The sequence below is a fragment of the Patella vulgata genome, chromosome 8, assembly GCF_932274485.2.
Source record: "Patella vulgata chromosome 8, xgPatVulg1.2, whole genome shotgun sequence".
Classification (NCBI taxonomy): domain Eukaryota; kingdom Metazoa; phylum Mollusca; class Gastropoda; family Patellidae; genus Patella; species Patella vulgata.
The window spans coordinates 48,588,191-48,613,310 of NC_065886.2; the positions used below are offsets into that span (position 1 = coordinate 48,588,191).

The following is a 25,120-nucleotide window of genomic DNA, read 5'->3' on the forward strand; positions in this document are numbered from 1 at the left end:
CAATATTGTAGAGGGGAGAACCTTTCACTCATTACTGAGATTTTGCCCACATCAGTCAATATTTGAAAAATTGGATCATGATACCGATTTACAGTAGGCTTACCCTAAAACCTTGTGTATTCTGTAAAACAAGCATAACTATCATGTTATGAAGAGTTTTGTTATAGCACAGACAACGAAGCTGTTATCAGTAATTCCTGACAGAAACTTACATAATGTATGCTTACCTATGTGCTCTATGTGCTGTCCCAAAAGCATCATTTACATACACATCTCCTAATTTAGAAAGGGAAGCTCTGAATGTGTTTATACTTTCTTCAGATGCCTTTACCTAAAACAAAACAAATAGTCTGGTAAAGATAAGCCATATGGAGTGGATACCTAGAGCAAATTGCAACAGAAATTCTCTCGATGGAATCTGGTAAAGGGGTTCCTGTAGATCTCCCAAACAAAAAAGATAAGTTTTCGAGTAATAGCATAAATTTAATATGGCCGCCATTGGCACCTTAAAACTCCAATATCTCGGGAATGGTTGAGTTTGGAGGGTGTAAATGTGTTATGGGTAGATAGGAAAGTGGAACAGATGGCTCAGAAAAACATAGCTAAATGACGTCCCTGTGACATCATACGGCCAACAATTAGCAGAAATCCAATATGGCCACCATTGAAATTTAAAACTCTGATATTTCGGGAACGTTTGAGTTTGGAGGATGTAAATGTATTATGAGTAGATATGAAAGTGCTACCAAAGAACTAGAAAAAAAAAAGGCGGGTGACGTCTTTGTGACATTATAATGTCATACGGCCAACAATTAACATAAATCCAATATGGCTACCACTGAAACCGTAAAACTCCAATATCTCGGGAATGGTTGAGTTTGAAGGACGTAAAGGTATTACGAAAAGATAGGAAAGTGCAACCAGAGAACTAGAAAAACAATGCTTTGTGATGTCATAACGTCATACGGCCAACAATTAGCATAAATCCAATAAACCTTAAAATTGCGTCCCTGTGACGTTGTAACGTCATACATTCAATAATTAGTATAAATCCAATATGGCCGCCATTGGAACCATAAACATACAATTACTCGCGGATGGTTGAGTTTACAGGGTGAAAATGTATTACTTGTATCATCTTGTCAAACAATTCATGTATTTCTTGAATATCATTACCTATATGCATGTCATCATTTCCTCTTGGTGATAATGGCAAATTGTACCAGCGCATTTACACATAGTCCGTGACCAAATAACAATGTATTGCCTTTGAGCTCAAAATGTGTCCAACTGTGTTTTCTCGGTAGATTTTCTTTAAAATTTGTCTCATCCCAGAATTGTTCCTAAGGTCAGCAAATAAACCTAGAAAACTCATAACCGTATGGAAACTTCCCGAATAAGAACACTATACGTTTCAGCTTTAAGTCGGATAACTCAATATTCATAATGTAATACTATATGTATCTATGGAGGGTATTTAATTCACTGAATGTTGTTCTGTTCAGTGTATTGAAATCGTTACCTACAAACGACTGACAGTTAGATTTAGGACAATTGTAGGTACGTTGTATTTTGATTGGGTCTGACGATAAAACTTATAATACATTGTAGCTTTATTATGGAAAGCATGACATCTCTATAACATGGTTGCAGCAAGTAACAACGCTCATCTCCGGAAAAATGCACAAATTCATACGTAGTACGCATGCGTATAAATTACAGTTATTAAACTACCGAAGATAATTGTTGACATACTAATAATAATTTGTAAAGACATCACATATTTTCCCTTCTTTTGAAGAAAATAGAAACTTAACATTACAGCGACTAGCTTGCCACATAAATATAATTAAAATAGTAATTACATTTCAGAATATTCAAGAACAGTTTCTAACAGTTATACAACTCAATACTTAGAAAGTTAAACAAGTTTACAATGAATGTTTGACCATTAGTTTCTTGCAAAGAAATACATGAATTATCTCAACTAGTTTGAATGTTTGAACCAATGAATAAATCATTAGACCTTTATGAATGTACATCTATAACACTGTAATATTGTGTTTTTTAAAGTCATACCTTGCACAATAATATTTTAAATAATGAATAAATCATTGAAAGTATAATTAATACACTATTTTACTGTGTATAATCTTGAAGATACATAGGTTTAGTTCTACTTCGTTTAGAAAAACTTAAACACTCATTTGTAGGATGTGAATTAGGAATGCAAATCCTAGGGTTGGCTTGTGAATTATTACTATTCACCTTTTCAGCTCTATACAAAACTAAGTCATTGGAATGCCATTTTTTACCATCATCCTAAAAGGTGAATAGTAATAATTCACAAGCCAACCCTACGATTTGCATTCCTAATAAGTTAAAACATTGCCTTGAATATTAATAACTTTTTTAGGATCTGAATAATGAGAGCTCATTTTATGACCATGTTGAATATTTTTCAACTTAATTCTCACAAAATCATTAACTTTAAATTTATGACTTACAACTCTATATTTATCTTTCATCAGATTTTGTTTATTTGACACGTAATCATTATAAACATCATTAAAACAATGAACATTACTGAACAGTTTTAGCATACTAAATTTTGTCCGCATTTCTCTCCCGGTCATAAGAAAAAAGAGTATTTGATTTGTCGTCGCATGTTTTGTACTAAGGACTTAATCCAAGTAGATTTAGACTTAAGATTTGCTTGCAAAAGAGATTTAACCGTTGAGTTCATACGTTCTATTGATCTGTTTGACTCAGGGTGGTAATTAGGGGTGCGAATATGCTCTATGCCTAGACTATCTAAATACTCAGTAAACTCTTTATCTATAAACTGAGGGCCATTATCACTGGTTATTGATTCAAAAATTTACCATGTACTGAAAATAATTTCAAGAAAATTAATAACAGATTGAGAAGTGATATTATCAGTCATACAACATTCTGTCCATTTGCTATACTAGTCAATAACATTAACCCTTTCAATGCTAGACGTAAATCCACTGCCTGTGCTAGATCCTTTTTTGAGGAAAAAAGTGTGTTTGGAACTAAATGCCAAACAGTACTTATGGAAGCTTTTATGAAAATTCTTTTTGTGTGTTTGGATGGGCATGATGTTGGGCTAAGAGAAAAAAATAGAATTTTGGAAATTCGCATAATCATGTAGTCACGTGACGTCATGGCGGCCATTTTGGATTTTTCATTTCTCACTAAAACTAACATGAAAACGAATTTTTTTTCATGAAATACTTATGGGATTTTGTTTTTTTCACTGGATTTTGATAAAGATATATAAAATGAACAAAAATATCAATAGCAGCCATGAGCAATGCCACCACGAACACGCACACCATGTCTCCGGCTGCCATGACCACGTGCGGATTGCAATACCTTGTTTTTACTTTCACTTTCATCCTCAAGTCCCATATCATTATCACTATAGTCAGTCAATAGATCTACACGTTCGGGACTCAGGAATTGCCTACGTATTTTACGATCCAGCAGGCCAGCATTATTATCAACATCAGAATTATCGTCAGAATCTACTAAAGACATACTACATACATGTAGGGCTATTATGTTCGTCATGCACGTGAGACATAGCCATAGGCGGAAGATCGCGCAACAAATCACGCACTTCATACTACCAATCACTGTCCTGACTACTATTATTATCAACTAACTGGAAACGAATTATGTGCATCAGTACCCGCCTCGAAATTTCCACCTTGGTCAGCGAAGATGCCATTACGAGTTCGCCAAGATTGCATCGTCTACGTTGTCACTATGCACTCTGCCATTTTACGGTTTGCCGCTTTGAAACACGTGGAAATATGTTCTAGTGTATAGAAAATACAAAGATGGCACTTGCAACTACGGTGCTAATTTTAGCGAGGGCCATACTGAGTACCCGGTAATACCGGGTACGCGCATTTTAACGACATTTTATAATACCCGGTACTACCGGGTACACGCAATGAAAGGGTTAATCAGAAATTTAGACCCTTGAGGTGCAGATTCAAATGGTCCTGGAATGTCAATAGTAATATCACTCCATGGATATTTAGAAATTTTATGTGGAGTTAAAGGAGCAGTGGAATGTTTTGCAGATTTGTCACTATTGGCACAACTGTCACAATTGTTTACAAAATTTTCAGTGTCCTTGTCGATCCCTGGCCAATATGCGACCGTTCTAAGGTTTTGTTTTGTTTTTACAATCCCACAATGACCTTCATGGGCTAAGTTTAAGACATCTTTTATTAACAATTTTAGAACGACAGTTCGGTTTCCACGACCTAAACAATTGTCTCCAAACACAAATAGTTCCCCACGAATATGAAAATATGGTAACACATCATCACTAAGATATTTTTTGTATGGCCATGAATTAGTACTCACAAATTCAACAACTTGATTCAACACATCATCTTTACACGTTTCCTCAGAAAGAACATTATGAGTTATTCTCACAGAATTCACAGTGAGAGATTCACACAAATATGATTCATCTATCGAAATGTCACACACAAATTCACTGTCGTGTTGTGATTCACTACTACACTAGTACTCTGTTTATGTAAATGTGACAGCTATAACGTTGGTTGATCCTTTCTTGTATATCACCTGGAAATCATACTCTAGAAGTGTTGCGGCCCACCTTGCAATTCTAGCTGGTTTGTGTCCCGACATATCTTTAGTCGACTGTAAAGTGTTACTAAAGAGATATGATCTGTAACCAATTTAAAATGTTTACCTCTCAGGTATCTGTCTCATTTCTTAACAGCCCAGGTACATGCCAAGGCTTCTTTTTCACCAATGCTATATTTACGTTCGCAGTCAGTAAGTATTTTAGAAGCAAATGCGACTGGTCGGATTTCGCCATTATCTTGAATTTGATAAAGTTCAGCACCCAAGGCATAATCACTGGCATTGCATGTTACATAAGTTGGCAAATCAGTTCGATAGAAAGCTAGAACTGGGGGTGAAGTTAAACTAGTTTTCAAAGTACTCAAAGCCTTGTCTGAAGTTTGAGTTCATTCCCATGAACTAGAAAAAGTTTACGAATTGGCTCTGTTACACCGGCGAAATTGGGAATAAAATGGGAATAATGATTAAAGAATCCTAGGACACTCTGGATTCTTTGACATTTGTTGCAGGTAGAATATCTCAGACAGAGTCAATGTTTTCTGTGAGTATGTGAACTCCTTTAGACGAAATATTAAGAGAAGACCAGGCAAAAATCACAAAACGGTATGACACTCCCTAGGGGCAAAAGGTGAAATGCTGAAGTGGTTACAACCTGATGTCGCTATAAAGGACTGTACTGGAAATAGTCATTTTCTGGGTAAAATTTTGGTTTTCACATATGTATTTATCACCCTTTCTAAGCACAGATTGCATTCTATGGTGCAATAGCAACCTTCTAATTTTCACCCTGTCTGATAAAGCGGGTGGTCGACTTCCAACCCAGCACTAATTTGAAAAAAAAAAATCAGTCCCTACTAATTTTTGGGGGACTTCTTTTAGGGTACCATATTCACATTGTCCGTGCAGTACAGAAAAAGATACACAGTAACTTTTTCTTTCATGGTCGCAAGCAGAATTTCTTCAGATGGTTTTGAAGTGCTAAGCACATAGTATCAATAGGTGTAAAAAAAAATGACCGGAATGCAACATACTTAAAATATAGAGCTTATTGAAAAGTGCTAAAAATAAGCTTTTGTGATACATTGTTTTGCAAATTTAATTAGACAAATAAATTTTTTGACTTGTATACCTTTTCATCATATCCATAGCCATCATTTGTTCCATGTGGTACTGTATATAAGTGTATATTTGTATTTATTGTATATTTGGTGTTGTCGTATTGTCTCTTTAACATATTTGTTGTATTGTCTCTTTAAGGTTTCATTTTCCAACAGGTCACCGAAAATGACTACAAAATGTTAAATTTTAGAGCATGTTTCCACTATTCATTTTTGGACACATCCACTGATTTCTGCAATACAGAGATGTGGAAGCTCCAATTTTAACAGCAACGCAGCCTTGTGTCGAGCGCCGTCAGCTACACCTTCAGGGCCGGATTTGGAATAAGAGAGGCCCTAGGATATTCCCCTGAACAGGGCCCGCGACATGGACCTTCGGGACCTGGGATAAGCAACTTGGTGAGGGGGTGGGAAGGGGGCAATCATGCGATTCGTGGTTCTAATCTCACTTTTGAGTGAATTTTTCACTTTTGTTTGGATTAATTTATTTAAAATAATGTCTATTTCGGAGTAATGGATATCTTTTGTTGAGAAAATTTCATTGAGCACGTCGATACTCCAGTGGAAGCTCATGGACAACTGCGGAAGCCAATTCCCGTCGGCGCGAGATGAACCATTCGATTACAGGCCTTTTAAAGTATTTTTTTCAAGACATTTTTATAAAACAGATACTAATGTATTTTAGGGCTGGTAGTAAACACCATATGAATGAAAAGAAATAAAGATTGTTAGGCTATTTGTTTTATCTACTGTACTATGGTTAATTATCTCCAAAATAGGGAAATTACAGGTTAATTTCATGGGTTATTGTTATGTCGATTCCGCTCATTTTTATTTTTTTGCATCACATGTTGGGAGGTTGCTTGTTCGTGGTTCTAATCTCACTTTTGAGTGAATTTTTCACTTTTGTTTGGATTATTTTATTTAAAATAATGTCTATTTCGGAGTAATGGATATCTTTTGTTGAGAAAATTTCATTGAGCACGTCGATACTCCAGTGGAAGCTCATGGACAACTGCGGAAGCCAATTCCCGTCGGCGCGAGATGAACCATTCGATTACAGGCCTTTTAAAGTATTTTTTTCAAGACATTTTTATAAAACAGATACTAATGTATTTTAGGGCTGGTAGTAAACACCATATGAATGAAAAGAAATAAAGATTGTTAGGCTTTTTTTTTATCTACTTTACTACGGTTAATTATCTCCAAAATAGGGAAATTACAGGTTAATTTCATGGGTTATTGTTATGTCGATTCCGGTCATTTTTATTTTTTGCATCACATGTTGGGAGGTTGCTTGTTCACGTGAGCATAAATTTTTGAAACCCACCCCATGAAAGAAGTAGCTATAGGGCGTCAAATTTTGGGTGACGAAAAATGGGGAATTTAGATAGTCAATATACAGATCTTGTTCACCATAATCGTCTGAAACAGGGCTTCCACATTTTTCTCACATAGAAAGTGGTGCTATTTTTAGCATAAGAAGTAAAAAACTACATGCTATTGGAATGTCGATCGGCTTTAATTGGGTCAAGGATAGTCACACAAAAATCCAATCTCACATCGACATTTATACCCACCCACCACCTTATAAATAAAAGAAAACAAGTAATCAATTATCATCATTTATTTATTTATACATTCATAAAATATAACAATAACAAGATACATTCATTCATCGCAAGTACACTATTTTCCTTATTTGTTTACAATATCGCCTGTATATATTCGTCGTTTTTTAGAAGATTTCCATGTCTGTAAAGTGGTGGTCCCTCCATAGAAATCCTCATTAATTCGTCAAGAGTTTTCATGCTCAAGGAACATCGTAACTTGGTTTTTATTACGTTCTGGTTTTTATTACGTTCTGGCGTGAGAAACCCTGCTTGCAGTCAACACTGCGTATGTGACGAATTCGGCTGTTGACTATTTCTCCATACACGGGGAAAAAGGAGTTCCGAATGATTAGCTCACGTAAATAATTCAAAGTCATAAAAATGTACAATAATTAATATAATTCTTAAACTTATCAATATATTAAGTCGTATTGATCTTTTGTGGGCTCAAATAACATCGTGCTAGTATTTTCACTCAATAACATGCCAAGATGTTTGCACATATTTAAAATGGCGTCCAGCGAAAAAGTTCATTGTCAAGCAAAGTGACTTCTATCAACTGTTATATAAAAGAAAAAAAAATGGATTAAAAACACACCTGGCAATACACCTTTTGTGTGGGAATATCATATCTTAACCACAGGAACATTTGTGACCATTTAGTAGAGAATTTACGGTTGACTTTGTTTTTCGGAGCGGAGCTGTCTTCCTCGTGAGCCGGATTCATTGACGGCAATATCATCATCTCGCTTTCTTTTGTTATTCTGGGAGGTGAGGAATTTCAACATTTTGAAATGATATAGTGAATGCTAACATTTCTGTTACATATACTCAGCCAAATTAAAAACTTGACACTGATAAATTTCAACAAATTTTTTTTTCTGGTAAGTCAAATAAATTTTAAAGTGTTTCTAACAATAGTAAGTAGTAAGAAGCCTTTAATTTCATAAAATTGTAAAGTCACGTGGATCACGTGACTTTTGAGCATATAAAGATGAAAAACCTGAAAAACACGTGCAAACACAAACTTGTGAGGTCAATCGATGCAAGTTTGCTTAAACTGAACACGCACACGTAACTTGAACTGGAAAAACAAATTAAAACAGTTATTTTCATCTTTATTAGAAAATGCTGCGCCTTTCAAATGTAGAAAGTCTACGTCACGTGCTATAGGTAGGATCTATGCTGGTCAGTCTGTGGTCACTGTTGCAAGAGCCTTTAATTGTTCACGCCAGACAATAATTAATCTTAGAATGAGAGTGCTTCAAACTGGAACTATTGCCGACCGCCCAAGGGCGGGAGCGCCACATGTGACGTCACTCCAGGAAGATCAAGCAATACGATTACGTCATCTTAGAAACAGATTTGTCACTGCAACCTCCACAAGTACAGAGATGTTTGGTGGAAGGGTAACTGCACAAACTCTTCGAAATCGCTTGCAGGCTGCTGGTCTTCGAGCTCGGAGGCCCTATAATGGACCAATATTGACACCTCTTCATCGCCGTAACTGACTTGTGTGGGCCACAAGACACATAAGATTTACTCAAAGACAGTGGAATTCGGTTGTCTGCAGTGACGAATCTCGATTCCCTTTGAGATTCGCCGATGGCAGGGTTCGAGTGTACCGCAGACCAGGTGAACGTTACGCTCAAGTATGCGTCGGAGAAGTTGACCGATTTGGTGGCGGCAGCTTCATGGTTTGGGGTTCTTTTTGTGCACATGGACGTTCTTCTCTTGTTGTTGTCCAAGGGAACTTAAATGCTGTCCAGTACAGAGATAAGATTTTGCAACCTGTCCTCTTCCGTTTATGTAGAGACATGAGCCTGGACTAACGTTTCAACAAGACAATGATCGACCCCATACAGCAATTGCTACCCAGAATTTTTTAAGAAATGCCGGTGTCCAAGTCCTGGATTGGCCGTCGCTTAGCCAAGACCTTAATCCTATGGGACGAACTGGGTCGACGTGTTCGTCAGCAAGTGAATCCACCACTGACGTTGCAGGACCTTCAACATGCTCTTGCTGAGCAGTGGCGACGTCTTCTTCGGGTAGTGTTTACTAATGTTCTGAGATCCATGAGAAGACGTTGTGTAGCAGTACGAGACGCTAGAGGAGGCCACAACCGTTACTAAACACTTTATTCCGATTGTTCTCCAAGTCTGTGAATTTCATTTTGGGGGGTACTGTGACATCACGAACGTTATCAATGTCAAGGACTTTCGGCGAGACGTATTCTTGCTTTCTGTTGATGTCAAGGTCGTCTGTGCACAACATAACACTAAAATAGTTGCCTTAAACCAAATATTAAAAATCTAGTTGCAGCGTTGACATGATTAACTCTTGTAATCAAGTGAAGACATCAAAGAAAAGTTTTTAATTTGTTTGATGTTGATACAGTTAATATGGCCGCACGAGCGTTGAAAGTCAGCAAATATGCTGTAACAGCAACTCAAGTTAAGTGAAGACATCAAAGAAAAGTTTTTAATTTGTTTGATGTTGATACAGTTAATATGGCCGCACGAGCGTTGAAAGTCAGCAAATATGCTGTAACAGCAACTCAAGTTAAAGAATGAAACAAAACACACACACCTAAATAAATGGATTAAATGTTAAGCTTTTAATCTGTTTGATGTTAATCCTCTGTTGATTATGATTAGGGCAATATACACAAGGATAATTAATTGACAGTAGTTTCCATTCGTGGGTTACTGAACACTGTTAATTTTATTATACCCGACAGTTTACATCACGACACGCATGGAGTTTCGTCGTGTCCGGGGATTTTATAATTTAGCACAAAATATGCTATTTTTCCAACGTGCAAAATGACCTACGGTCTGATTCAGTTTCGGTCATTTTCCAAAGCCCCCGGTCCCGACCAGCATATACGGCCGACTTGGAACCCATGGTCTGAAATTAATTTTGTGGTAACAGCACTAGGTGATTTACAAACTGTGTGACTTTGGTCTTTTTGCTACATATAGTAAAAGTGTGAGGACTTGTCAAAGTTGGTATTTGAAAAAAGACGGATTTGGGCAATTTCACCATATGAAAAATGTTTTTTCAATTTATGTGTTTCGGGACTATCCCAACTTATAAACCAAATTTGGTCAAAATCTGTGATTGAAGCCTTAGCACCTTCTGCATGGTTTTCTCGCGGACACGCTCTTAAATCCTAGCCAGTTCACTTCTTGAACTTTGAAGAAACACTTATCTTGTTATTCTTTCTGCGTGAAATCACTACAGGTGAAACCCAATTAGAGTGATCGACTTTCTTGATAATCTTCTTGCTTCTTGATGAGTAAATCGTCAATTTCATCTTTTATTTCTTGTTCAAGAGGAAAGGCAACTGTTTTCAATTGACTAAAAGAATCAATTTTGTTGACTTGAAACTCTTTAGAATGACTAACACCAGTAAAAGGTTTAACACAAATTGTCATGTTCAGGTTACCAATCAAATCAAGTCCAATTAAATCATTACCAGAAGTTACTACGTAGAATCTTCCTTTAGTAGTTCGACCTTTAAATTTCACAGGTAAATAAATTATACCACACACCTTAATTTCAGTTTTATTGTAAGATTTCAGAGGTTTATCAGCCGTGTGTAATTTACAATCACTGAAGTTGTGCTTAGAAATAATGGATATTGAAGATCCAGTGTCTACAAGAAAATCTAACTCAGTATGACCAATTGTCAAAAGACAATTCAATGTTTGAGATTTTGCACAATTCTTTACCGTCAAAACTGTTAATTCAGTTTCAATATCACTACGATCTTCTGTATCGACCCGATTTACTTGATTTTTGTTCCTGGCGTTGCACATCTTTGCGAAATGACCTACTTTCTGACAATAATTACATCGCTGTTTCAACGCAATACAATGTGGATATTGAGCTCGGTGGCTGTTACTTCCGCATCGGAAACATTGATCTTGATTATTATTAACAGGTTGCTTGCTGTCTGCGTTGATCAGATCTATAACTCGGTGGTTGTTGATCTCGTCTGTAACTCTGCGGTGCTTGACGCTGAAAACTTGATCTTCCACAACCATTAAATCTATTTTGTCGATTCGTATAATTCGAAGAAAATACCTCGGCATCGTCTTTGAAAAGGATTCTCAGCATCCTCGTCGCCATATTGTGACTGGGTCTGATATTTACGTGGATTAGATACGATGATAAAACTTATAATACATAGTAGCTTTATTATGGAAAGCATGGCATCTCTACAACATGGTTGCGGCAAGTAAGAACGCTCATCACCGGAAACATGCACAAATTCATACATAGTACGCATGCGTATAAATTACAGTTATTAAACTATGGAAGGTAATTGTTGACATACTAATAATAATTTGTAAAGACATCACACCTTGCAAATAAACTTGGTCAATAACATAAAATTGTTTGCTGATATTCTGGTTGTTGTTTTAGATATCCAACCATTAGTCACGAAATAGTCCTTTGACTCCTTTCCGCTGAGAGCTAATATTTAGGAAACTTTGTGTGCAGATCTATATTAGTAGATGGTCGTTGGTACCTCTTAATATCCGGGGAGATTTCTAAAACTCCTCCTTCCATTTTATTCAGACACTGTTTCGTCACCAAATGAAGATCTTGGAGTGGGTGTTCTCACTAGCCACATCGGGATTAGAGGCTGGGACTAGGCAGCGTTGGTCATTCATAGGAAGACACGCTTCAAAGTCCATAGAAAGATCATGTAGCATTTCAGAAGTTAGGTCTGAGTTTTACACGCATCAAACTCAGATTCCTGTCTTTCTTGGAACAATACAATGCTAACGAGTTTTACCAATTTACAAAGTAAAGAATGCGAAGATCAGCGACATCATACAGAACGCGTCACAATGATAGTTCTAGCCTTTCATCATAATGGTTGGTCGAAAGTGTATAACCATGATGATTACATTCATCAGTATTGAATGTTAGGGTTGAGTAAACATAGCTAAAGTTGGCTGGATCCATGTCTGTTATTGGAAACCCTCATATAGCAGCTTTTTTTTCGGAAATGGTCTCCAGTCGCAGCAGCAAGCATAATGCCTGACTGATCACTCGGTTTCTGATCGACGTGGATTTCAATTATGGACTGTACAATTCTTCTGCTAACAATTCTTCTTTATTGACGATTTCAGGGACTATGAATTTCAATCTTTAAGTTGGCGTGGTGTGAATTGGTTAACAAATTTGGCGAGTCTAGTTCTGGAGCTTCTACATCATGTCCATGTGTCTCCAGAAGGTCTGTCGGTTGCTGTTTTAATTTCAAATAAGAGGTACAGAAGCCGTATGCATTCAAAGTACCTATCCGAAGTCCTGGCCCATAAATATGACCTAGCTGTATCCCGAATGGGAAATGAAATAGGTCTAAAATTGCTTGGGGTCTCGCCGCTTTTACCAAACATAGCCCGAGAGATGTATTCTTCAGCTCGTCGCTCACGATCAGCTCTTGGTAAAAAAAAGTGTAACTAAATTTGATGCAAAATTTATCATTCCACTCAAAAACTTTATTGTTTCTGGTCCAGGTAATACTTTTCAGGATGGGTGATGGATTTTGTTTAATAATCTGACTGCAGATTAGTGTGGCTGCTGTTTTGATAAATCTCTTCTGGTCGAATTTCGTGAACTATCATAACATTCTCGAGGAAGTGGTCACGGTTCTTCGTTTAATCATTTCATTCTTTCACATTGTCTGCCCATAATACATTTGCATGCTCTAAACCCAACCATTCCCAAGATATTAGAGTTTTAAGGTTTCCAAAGGCGGCAATATTGGATTAATACTAATGACTGGATTATGGCATTATGCCGTTACGACGTAATTTGGCAATGTTTTTCTGATTCATTGGTAGCACTTTCCTAGATATTTCAGATTTAAGGTATCAACGGCGGCCATATTGGATTTATGCTAATTACTTGAAAACCTATCTTTTTATTTTGAATTTATGCTAAGGACGTCACCTGGCATTGTTTTTCTAGTTCTTTGGTAGCACTTTCCTATCTACTCGTAATACATTTACATCCTCTAATGGCAGCCATATAGGATTTATGCTAATTGTTGGCCATATGATGGTATAACGTCACAGGGATGTCATTTGGCTATGTTTTTTTTTTGAGTCATCTGTAACACTTTCCTATCTACCCGTAATACATTTACACCCTCCAAACTCAACCATTCCCGAGATATTGGAGTTTTAAGGTGTCAATGGTGGCCATATTGTAAGATGCTAGCTCGCTAGCCTGGAGGTCGGGTGTTCGATCCCTGCATTGGCCGAGAAAGTTCATCCAGATTTTCCGGCGTGGTTTTCCCCTTGTCAGTGATGCAGGACGGAGGGCCTGACAAGGACAGCTGTCTAGTCGTTCGGATGGGACAAAAAACCGAGGTCCCGTGTACACATTGGCGTGCACGTAAAAGATCCCTTGGCAGTTGGAATTCGATATAAGAGTAGGCTGTAGCGCCGCTGCCCAGGCAAAATTTCTCTCATAGCACTCTGTATGGAGTATGCCCGTCTTCATTAGCCCAGTTTAGGAGCAGAACAGTAGGACGTTAAACCAAAATTTTAACGTTAGAGGTCGAAATTTCAGTGTGGGCATATAATACTGTCACGCTGTCGAGCATGTGAATGTGCTAGAAGCCCATTTTTAATGATTTTTTTTTCAAGTTTGGTGTTAAGCATATAAGGGTCAAAAGAAGACAAACATTTTAATTTAAAATTAGCCTCTATCGTGTTCACAAGCTACATGTTTACAGAACGACCGATTGACAGACAGAGACAACAACATAATACTCCCACAATGAAATGTGTTTAAAACTGTGGACTCTAACACGTTCAAAAAGAGGGGATTAACTTCAAATGGAAGGTATATATGATAAGATTCTATCGTGCTCACAAGTTTTCTGGCAAGATTCATAGCATATCTTTGGAAAAGAAGAGAGAGAGAGAGAAATGGGGTTTAACGTCCACTCGACACAAACTAGGTCATTTCGGGACTAACATATGGTTTAATTTTTATTTCAATAATTCGCTTGCGCGTAGGGGTCTTTAGCAGTGGGAGGAAACCAGAGGACCCGGAGAAAACCCACGAGGTTGGGCAGACGACCCTACTCCTTGTCACATACAACCGGGGATTTGAAACCATGCCAGTCGACTCAATGACAGACTTTATGATACAGCGCGCGCACGCTAACCATTCAGCCATCCAACCCCCCTTTGGAAAAGAAGGTCCTGGAATGCTAAACATCAACAGGATTCGTTATCTCTGGTCCCAATTTAGAAAATCGACAGGGTTAACCACAGTGATGGGATTTCAAAAAATTTCTTGTCGGACATTTTTTCAGGAAAATAAAGGGGCATAACTCTTATCGTAATTTAAGCAGACGTTTTCAAAACACAATTAAGAATCACGTGTCAACAAAATATATTCAAATTCATATGTAAAAAAAAATAGGTGTACCTCGTTATATTTCATGTTTAAAACCCGTACGGTATTCAAATTTATGTCAATAATATTCCTACAATATTACATGACATCGTAAGGCAGCGTGCCGACTGCTGCCGATCTGTTTCAAACTCCCCAAAAATTACCGTATTTTTCGGGTCATAAGTCGGTACATTTTTCAGCAGGGTCTGACATTCGTCTGATACTCCGTTTAGATTTATATACGGAAGGTAAAAAATGACATCCCAAAATTTATTTGGCCGTAAACCGTAGTTAACAACAATCTAATACAACGAGCAAGTGACACCAACTGCTAAATAATTGCATTCGATTGTAGCACGCGCTATCGTCTAAAACAATTAACTTCTTACATCATTCCAATCGAAATATTCGTCAACATTTCTTAGCGTGTTTATTTATTTATTTAAAGACATAAACCCCATTCAAAATATGATCATAAATCCGACAATATGGCATCAAAATACAATTTTTTCTCAGACATCAGGCGTATTGCATTCGGCACGTATACATCTCTTAATTTCACGTGTCTCGCGAGATTTGTACTTTCATTTTAATTACTGAACTATATAAGCGCCATATGCGTGTGTGTGAAATATCTTTATTTAACTTTGGCTTCCACCGAAAACATATCACAGACAAGTTATCGGATACAATGTATGTTGATTTGAGGTGTTATATACTATCAGGATATGTGACATATATGACTAATTTCTACGTGTTATTGTCCGACACAAAGGAGATTAAAATGTGAGACAATGGAGAAATTACGGGTTAATCAGGTTAAGTTTATAATCACTCTTATTGGATTGATATATCGTCCGACAAAGGAGAAGCAATGACTTCTGTTCAGGATTGATTTGTTGAATTGTCCGATAAAGAATTAAGTCAGCCAATCAAGGCAGAATAAGTGGTTAATCAAGGTAGGTGTGTAGACGATATAACACGATAAATAGTCGATCACTTAAATTACCTAATCAATCCAGCCTATTGTATTATCAACGATAATCAGGTTGCACGGTAGTTATACACTCAGTACACTATATTAATTTTGGAATTTGAATATTATTCACCATGTCTTGATGTCCGATTGGGCATATTCCTGGTCGTACAATTTTTGGCGTTTGGAAAAAAGATTCGGACAAGTCCGGAATATACGGGTAAAATGCCATCACTGCCATTGCAGTGTATGCAAAAGGAAAGTTTGGATGTTGACAAAATTGGATATATATTCCTTGAAGTAATCCTGGAGCAGGAAGCTCTAAAATGTTGATAATCAAAATCAATAGGGTAAATTCTCAAACTGAATGAAGGACGCAGAACACTGAATAGGGTACTTCAGGCCAAATTTCAAATAACTCTGTTAAAAAATGTAGCCTTTAGCGTGGTAACAACATGTAAATTACAGCAATTTGCTACGCAATAATAAATTTCCGATCGGATTTCTTTTCTCAATATAACAAATTCCAGACGACAAGCTGGCTATTTTGGAGCTCTCATTTTGGCAAAGTTTACAAATGGTACAGAATGTTTGCATCTATAAGTTCATAACACTTAAGTGAAGACAAAAAAAGACACAATATTTCGAGCTGACATTTTCAGAATAAGTAAATACGCCATTTCTGTATTAACTGACATTTAAATTGCCCAAATCTGTCAAGCTGTCTGAATTTAAGGTTAGCATGACGCTCATTTACACGCCTCCAAACACGAGCACGCCTATCGGTGAAATCCAGAGTAAATCTGGACTCATCTGAGAACATTACACGCGCCCATCGACGATTACCCCAATTTCTATGCTGCCTACACCATTGAAGCCTGTTTGCCATAAGCTGTCGAGTTAGTGGAGGCACAACACGCGGTCGCCGCGCATGCAAATGGGCTGTATGTAGTCGATTTGTAGTAATATGGAGAACAAGAATTTGTGCTAATAAACATCTATGTAAAATAATATTATGGTTTTGATTAATTATTCTCCATTGCCAAAATATTAGTTATGGTATAATTTAATTCTGAAACGCAAATTAAAATTGTTTATGAAGTATTGTGACAATAACAAGACATGGGGTCTAAAGACAGAATGGAGAAATATGAGGGCTGGAACAATAGCGTTATCTTTCATATTATTGATTCTAAATTCATGACCATAAATATAGGAAGTATATGCTGGTTATTTTGATAATTTAACTGAGCTATAGTTTAGTAAACATGTTGGTCATTTGTATTTTTTAAGAATAAATTCTAAAAGCATGTGATAGGAAATTACCATTTCATATTTGGCAAGAGTGACCAATCACATGATTAATTACATCATAATTAGCCAATAGAATAATTAATGGGTGTGAATCTGAGAATATATAATGAAAAGAATGTGCGCTCTAGGGTAGACAGCCATCATGTAGTGCTCGTAGGGAGAAAATGTAGGAATCTCCATCAGCAGACTCGCCGAGTCTGCACGAGAGCAGGTTAGAGAGAATGACTTTATTATGCTTGTAACTTTGTAACCTATATGTAGCAGTGCTTAATATAAAATGTAGAAACGAGATGTGGTATTGTTGTTAATGTATTTAACCATAAACTGAATGGCAGAATAAATACACAATATTTATAGTGGAGTCCTACAAGAAGAAAATAAGAAACATATGCGACCAGAGACAATACTAGACGATCATGGGCTCTTCCAGAATATGTAGTAAGAAACGATGCATGGGTTATACATCGAATGTGTCGACCAGGTTTAGTGCTGACCATGCATTCTCCATGTCTGACAAACGACCCATGGTACTACAGATGGGGTGTAACTGTGACACATTAAGCATGTTGGCTACTGCTCGCTGTGTAGAACCCAGTTGAAGCATGCTAATAGCACGTAGACGTTCATCATGTTGAAGACATCTCATTGCAAATTACACAAAACACATTAAAGCAAAGAAACAGTAAATCTTATGCAAGAACTGATAGGAAAGCAAACATGGATAGGATAAACCAGCATGCTTCAGTTTTCATCAACCCTTCCTTGAAGTGTCAAATCTGACAATGAACCCCTCCCACGTGTATGGTGCTATTGCCTGTCGCACGCGCAGCTCAGTGGTTCTGTTGGGGCGATAAGTTCTTCACCTGTGAACATACTCTCAAAGCATGTCAAGTGTCCATGACTATTTATCATATCACAACCACCATAGTTTTTTGCATTTCAATATCCCCTACTTTTTTTGAAGGGTATATTATCATTATCTTGTTTGTGAATCAGCTTTTACCAATTTCTTCCACATTGTGTTGTAGGGTTTTTATTTGTTCATTACAAAATGAGACCTGAAACCATAGGGTACATGACTCGCGTAGGCTACTGATTATAAATTGTTAATTGTGTCTTAAATATTCGATACTAGGATAGCTTCACGGCAAGATAACAGCATCAATATTGATTGACTTAGCTTCTTTAAATAAGTTGTTTATTTACAAGACTGCATCATTTTACCATTCATTACATTGATAATGGTTTGGCTACTATGCACATGCCTGTAATCAATCAACACCCATATGAAGGATTTACGGTAATCAGTGTTTGATGGGCTTCTTAACCAACAGAACTGAAAATTAAAACAATTAAGAAAAAGTACAATATATAAATCTGCATACCGATAGTCATACCTTTTTACCATCGCTATCTACACCTTTCCCTTCTTCTTCAACATGGAATCTTAGATTTTCAAGAAGAATAACAGAACCATTAGCGGGATTGGCACATTCCCTCTCAACCTCTGCACCAACACAGTCCTTTAAAAACTTGACAGGCCTTCATAATGAAAAATTCAAATTTATTGTCAATGCAATAGATAAACATGCAATAAATAAACATGCAATTAGAAATATACCGACCAGCAGTTTTATTGTTGGTGACGGGAGGCAAGATCTACGATGTTTAGAGTGTTTACAAAGTCTTGATGCATGCTATAATGCTAAAAATTGATACCAGTAGTGTTCTCTCTTTTTTACTAACTAAATTCAGTTTAGAATGGACTATGTGTCTCAAATTCAGGAGGTGGTTACTGTTCACTGGCAATGATAAATTTGATGATAACTTTTGTTGATCGAGCGTTCACAAGGGTCTACAAAGTGAAACAAGGGCCATAACTCTCGAAGTAATTAACAAAAATTGTTCAAATGACATAGACTTCTTCAATTTATGTGTAAATAATGCACATAAATTTCATAGAGATCAAAGTAAAACATGATGTTTATTAATATAAATGTTGAGATTCGTTCAGCTTCGCGTTTTATTAACAAGTGGTTGCCAGGCAAGATACGCCCACATTTTGCAAGTGATAGAGAACAAGCTAAAAAAAAAACCCTGATTTTTCATACAATCAGGGAGCCATAATCCAGGAAGTTATGGTCTGAAATGCGCGAATATCAAATGGACCACAAGCTAAATATGTGATTTTTCGTTCAATCAGGGGCCATAATCCAGGAAGTTACTGTCCAAGATCGTTGGGTTATAAACATATGTTTCAAGTTTCATCAAAATTGGATAAAAATTGTGACCTCTGGAGTATCTACAAGCTAAAAACATGATTTTTCGTACAATCTTTGGCCATAATCTAAGAAGTTACTATCCGATACATGCCATTATTGAAAGGAACCTACATCGTTAGGAGATAAACCTGTATTTCAAGTTTCGGAAAAGTCGGGATAAAAATTGCGACCTGTAGAGTGTTCACAAACAAATTGTGGACGGACCAGCGGACATCTGTCTGCGGACGGACCGGCGCAACGACAATCCACATGAAAATGTGAGAAACTTCCAATCAATAAAAACAGGTAATACAAACCGATAACAGACGGTTTGATGGGATCAATGATGAATTTAATATTCAGATAATATTAATAGATGTTTTTTTGATATTGTATTCTATTAATTATTGTACATGAAAATTCATACAGATCTGATAATAAGTTGTTGAAATTTGGTAGGTTTCGCTGGTTTTTTTTAAAATTCATACAGATCAAATGATAACTTTGTTGTTCAAGAGATCAGAAAATCCTACAAGGTGAAACAAAGGTCGATAACTCTAGAAGTAATTAACAGAAATTGTTGAAATTCAATACGCTTTTTTGTTTCACTTATTCAAATCCTGCGAACCAATTTCATCCATTTGGGCATAGAAACAAGCCAACAGTGAGGCTGATTTCCCCCGCCGAAATCCCAAAATAAATAGATGACACACATTAATTAATCGCACATTTTTTTTTTTTTCAGAAGTATCAAGCAATCAAACTATACACTAAGTTTCATCACTCTCTATCAGATAGAATCAAGATTATCTTGTCCCAAAGCATTGACCAATGAAATTGATTAGCTCTGCTTAGCTTCAGCTCGAAATGTTAATCATTGAACTCAGTCAAGACATTCACCTAATGAACATCTACATCAAGTCTAAACATTCTATCTCAATTAAAAGCAGAGTTGTTATGTTCCAAAGTCTTGACCAATCAAATTGCTTATCACTCATTAGCCTAAGCAGAAAATTCTCACCATCGAAATTAGTCAAGGTAATGATATAATGAATCTATATTCAGAGTTCCATCGCTCTCACTTCATTATAACCAAAGTTATCGTGCCTCAAAGCATCAACCAATCAGATTGCTTATTTCTGCTTACCTCAAGCAGACAATGTTCATCATAGAACTCCATCAAGGCATTCACCTAATGAACGCTTACACCAAGTTTAAACATTCTACCTCAATTAGAAGGAAAGTTATTGTGTTCCAAAGTCTTGACCAATCAAATAGCTTATCGCTCTGCTTACCCTCAGCAGAAAATATTCATAATCCAACTTAGTCAAGGTATTGATGTAATAAAGCTATACACCAAGTGTCCTCACCCTTACTAAATTAGAACTAAAGTTATTGTGTCTCATGTATATCAACCAATCAAATTGCTTATCTCTGCTTACCCTAAGCAGAAAATTCTCATCTTCGAACTCCATCAAGGCATTCATCTAATAGACACCTATGCCAATTGTGAACATTCTAACTCAATTAGAATGAGAGTTGTTGTGTTCCAAGGTCTCGACCAATCAAATTGCTTATCGCTCTGCTTACCCTGAGCAGAAAATGCTCATTATCCAACTTAGTCAAGGTATTGATGTAATGAAACTATACACCAAGTTTCATCACTCTCACTTAATTAGAACTAAAGTTATCGTGTCCAAAAGCATCAACCAATCAAATTGCTTATCTCTGCTTACCCTAATAAGAAAATGCTCATCTTCGAACTCCATCAAGGCACTGACCTAATAAACACCTACACCAAGTTAGAACATTTTAGCTCAATTAGAAGGAGAGTTATTGTTCCAAGGTCTCAACCCATCAAATTGCTTATGGCTCTGCTTACCCTGAGCAGAAAATGCTCATTATCGAACTTAATCAAGGTATTGATGTAATGAAACATCAACCAATCAAATTGCTTATATCTGCTTACCCTTAGCCGAAAATGCTCATCTTCGAACTCCATCAAGGCATTGACCTAATAAACACCTACACCAAGTTTGAACATTGTAGATCAATTAGAAAGAGAGTTATTGTGTCCCAAAAAGTGTGACGGACAGACAGACGAACCCATTTTAATAGTCCCCTGCTTTCTCCGAAAAGGCGGGGGACAAAAAATGAATTGTAACAAGTCAACAGTGAGGTTGATTTCCCCCGCCTAAAGCCCAAAATAAACATATCACATATATTAATTAATTGTAAATTTAGCTTTTTGTAGACAATCGAGTCATCCAACTACTTAACTCTCAAAATTAAAAGCTGTCTGTCTCATGAACGTAAACAATGAGTATAAATTGTGTATCAATCTGATGATAACTGTAGCCTCTAGAATGTGCACAAGCAGTTGTGGACACCAGACATAGAAAGGATGAGCTGACATGCCTAATAGCAATATGGGCATACAAAAAGTGTATCAAAACAATATAAACTTACCTCCCTAACTCTTTTTCAAGATCGATACCAACAGGAGCCAGTGAGTATTTAGGATTACTATTTCCATCTGGTCGTCCGAGATGGCTCATTAAAACAACACTCTTGGCACCATTATCCAGGGCATATCTAATGGTTGGCAGTGCAGCAACTATTCTAGAAATAAAGACAGTAAATATAGGTTCATATACCCTGTTATCCAAGCTGAAATGTAAAACTGTGAAATTCATTATTGCTGTTTTACAACCTAGTTATACTAGACAGTTTTTTGCACTAATGGAATTCTTTAAGTTGTATTTTAACAATCAATATTTAATCAAAATATTGGTAAATTCCAATGAAACTACAGAGGTATTTATTTAGCCGAAAATTGTCAGTACGATTTCAAAATCAGAGAGGCACTTTAATCAAATAATTCTAGAAAACGACATACTAAATGGATCAAAGCAATTTTTTGTGAACAGTATGTTGACACATTAGTGATTAATTCATCACAATTCCAAGACATTATGAGAAGGTTTAGAGTCTGTCTATACATCAGTATCTGGTGTGTCCACTGTGAGTGTCAATAACAGCAGCGCAACATCTGTACATGGCGTGGACCAGACGATTGATAAACGCCATTGGCACCTAAAACCACATTTTCAGAAAAGCCTGTGTTTGGTCTCGGTACGTTATTAAGTCTCCTCTGAATTTCATCCCAAAGATGTTCAATTGGGTTTAAGTCCAGACTAAGGGCTGTCTAGTGCATAACGTTTACACCGTTCTGCTGTAGAAAGTCCTGAGTAACTCTAGCGGTGTAGGCATGGGCATTGTCATGCTGGAAGTTGAAAACATTGTTTCGATGATGTGCGAAATGATTATGTGGTATGGCGTGGGGTCTGAGAGCTTGATTGATGTAGCGAACTGCTGTGATGCCGCCTCCTCTCCCTGGGCCAAGATTTTGGAACACCACAGGACCCACTCTCTGGTTCTGGCTAATTCCACCCCAAACCATTATGCTTGGACCTCCCCACGAGTCTTGTTCCATGACACATTGGTCTGAATAATGCTGGGCAAGTCAACGCCATATTCTGGTCCTGCCATTTGCAGTTGATACACAATACCGACTCTCATCTGTGAACAGAACAGTTCTCCACTGCCTGTGTCACCAGTTCTGGTGTTGTTGGGCAAACTGTAGACCTTCACGTCGATGGCGTGGGGTGAGGATTGGTCCACGGTAATGTCTATGGCAATGGATGTTCTCTCTGGTGAGATGTCAGCGCATTGTATCGGTACTGATGGGTCTTCTGTGTGTTCCGACTGTCTGACGTGTTGTCTTAGATGCCTGTGTGAAGGGATTCTGCACATGCTGTCGCACAACATGGCGGTCTTGTCGCCTTGTGGTAACCCTAGGTCTACCAGTTCGGGGGCGATCATCCGTGGTGTTGGTGGCCCGAAAGTGTTGCTGAAGCCTGTAGATGGTCCGAACATTGACCTGGAAGTGATTGGCAACGGCTTGGGCAGTGTTGAGTCCTCCAAGCGCCTGGTTCCTCTGAGCTGTGGTGAGACATGGCATGCTATAGTGTGAATGATTCAACCAGGTATGGGGGTGCATTTTATAGGGCTGGTCCCGGTGAACAGCTCATGAAGCAAGAGTTACATGAAAATCATGGAAACACATTACAATCTCCGAAGTCAGGTTGCGTTTTTGAGAACATTTCCTGGGTTCAATTCTGTGTTTTGGGAAGGAGCCTTATTACTCAGGTAAAGTTGGAGATGTGGTCACAAATATGCAATAAAAACATTTGGCATGTTTTATGCAATGCGTCTATTCAGAGTAACATACCAACCTGACGTTTCTTTTGCTGCTTAGAACATGCATATATAACTAATATATTAGTAAGTACAGGGGGACTGCACCACACACAAACAATTACACAAGACACGCCCACATTTTGCAAGAGATGGATAGAGAAAAAGCTGAAAAAAAAAAGAAGGGTTTTTCTCGTCATATCAGGGGCCATAATCCTGGTAGTTATGGTCTGAAATGCGCAAATACCGGATTGGACTGAGATATTTAGGATACACAGGAACGAAGAGATGGATAGAGAACAAGCTAAAAAAAATAAAAAGGGATTTTTCGTACAATCTGGGGCCATAATCCTGGTAGTTATGGTCTGAAATGTGCAAATATCGGATTTGGGATACACAGGAACGAAGATCTTTGGGTTATAAACATGCATTTCAAATTTCATCAAAATCAGATGAAAATTGTGACCTCTAGATTGTCCACAAGCTAAAGCTGTGATTTTCTGTAAAATCAGGGGCCATAATCCATGAAATTTCGCTCCGATACATGCCAATATTAAAAGGAACCAAGATCTTTTAGAGATAAACATGTATTTCAAGTTTCGACAAAATCAGATAAGAATTGTGACCTGTACTAGAGTGTCCATAAACAAATTGTGGACAGACAGACAATATATGTCCACATGAAATTAGGGCGCATGAAAATCAACTAAAAGCATCTGGTTTGATTAAGAGAACGAGAGTCGGTTTACAAGCTTTTAATTTCCTGAGCGTTGTTTATAATGACCTGGCCCACTTAATCAAATGTCATCTCTACCATGCCTGTGCATGACCTAATTCTAAGCTTAAAATTGAAAACAATGAAAATCCTGAGTGTAACTTTTTTTAGTTTTGAAGATTTCAACTTGAAACTTTCAGAATCCGTTACAAATGGGTGGATTAAACTAGAAATGTCAACAAAATTTTTCAACTATCTACCTTCTGAAAACGAGGTCAGATTTTCAACTACTTAAATTTTTAAAATATTTGTCAATAGGAGTCATCTATCACAGGCCTTCATGTGAATAAATTTCTGGAGAGTCAAAAAAGGCTCTCCTGAAATCGGAAAATTTAATGGTAAATCGCTCTCCTGAATCTCTTGAGGAGAGTTATTTTAGCATTTGTGATAAGAACAGGGATTTTAATCTATTTTGAAACCAACTGGCCAGGGGTCAAATGAGGTCCCGGTAGAAAATTGGGTAATTAGAAGCTCCCGTTAACTTTAATATAACCAGACTTCAACAAAAATAAGTTTTGGTAATTTGTTATGGAGAATGTCGTATTCTGAATAGGCTAATATATGACTTGAAGTTCAAGTTAGTAATATTCCTGAATAAATTACTGAATAAACGAATATCATCAGTCGATGGAAATTAGAATTTTTCTACTAAGGCCAGTATTGTGAGAATTCGTTCGACAGCATGTTGATTACAGAAGGGGAAGGATGTA

The 25,120-nt window shown here is 37.1% G+C and overlaps 1 protein-coding gene across 1 annotated transcript in view; it reads right to left on the minus strand.

The window, feature by feature from the left end:
- The window catches only part of LOC126829642 (phosphoglycerate kinase), a 65,180-nt gene that overhangs the window by 18,127 nt on the left and 21,933 nt on the right, over nt 1-25,120 (minus strand). Inside the window, exons 3-5 of the mRNA XM_050559644.2 lie at nt 21,845-21,997; nt 18,512-18,656; nt 228-331 (exon numbers count right to left, since the gene is read on the minus strand). Of these exons, the coding sequence (XP_050415601.2) occupies nt 228-331; nt 18,512-18,656; nt 21,845-21,997 (402 nt within the window). The remainder of the gene's footprint in view (nt 1-227; nt 332-18,511; nt 18,657-21,844; nt 21,998-25,120) is intronic.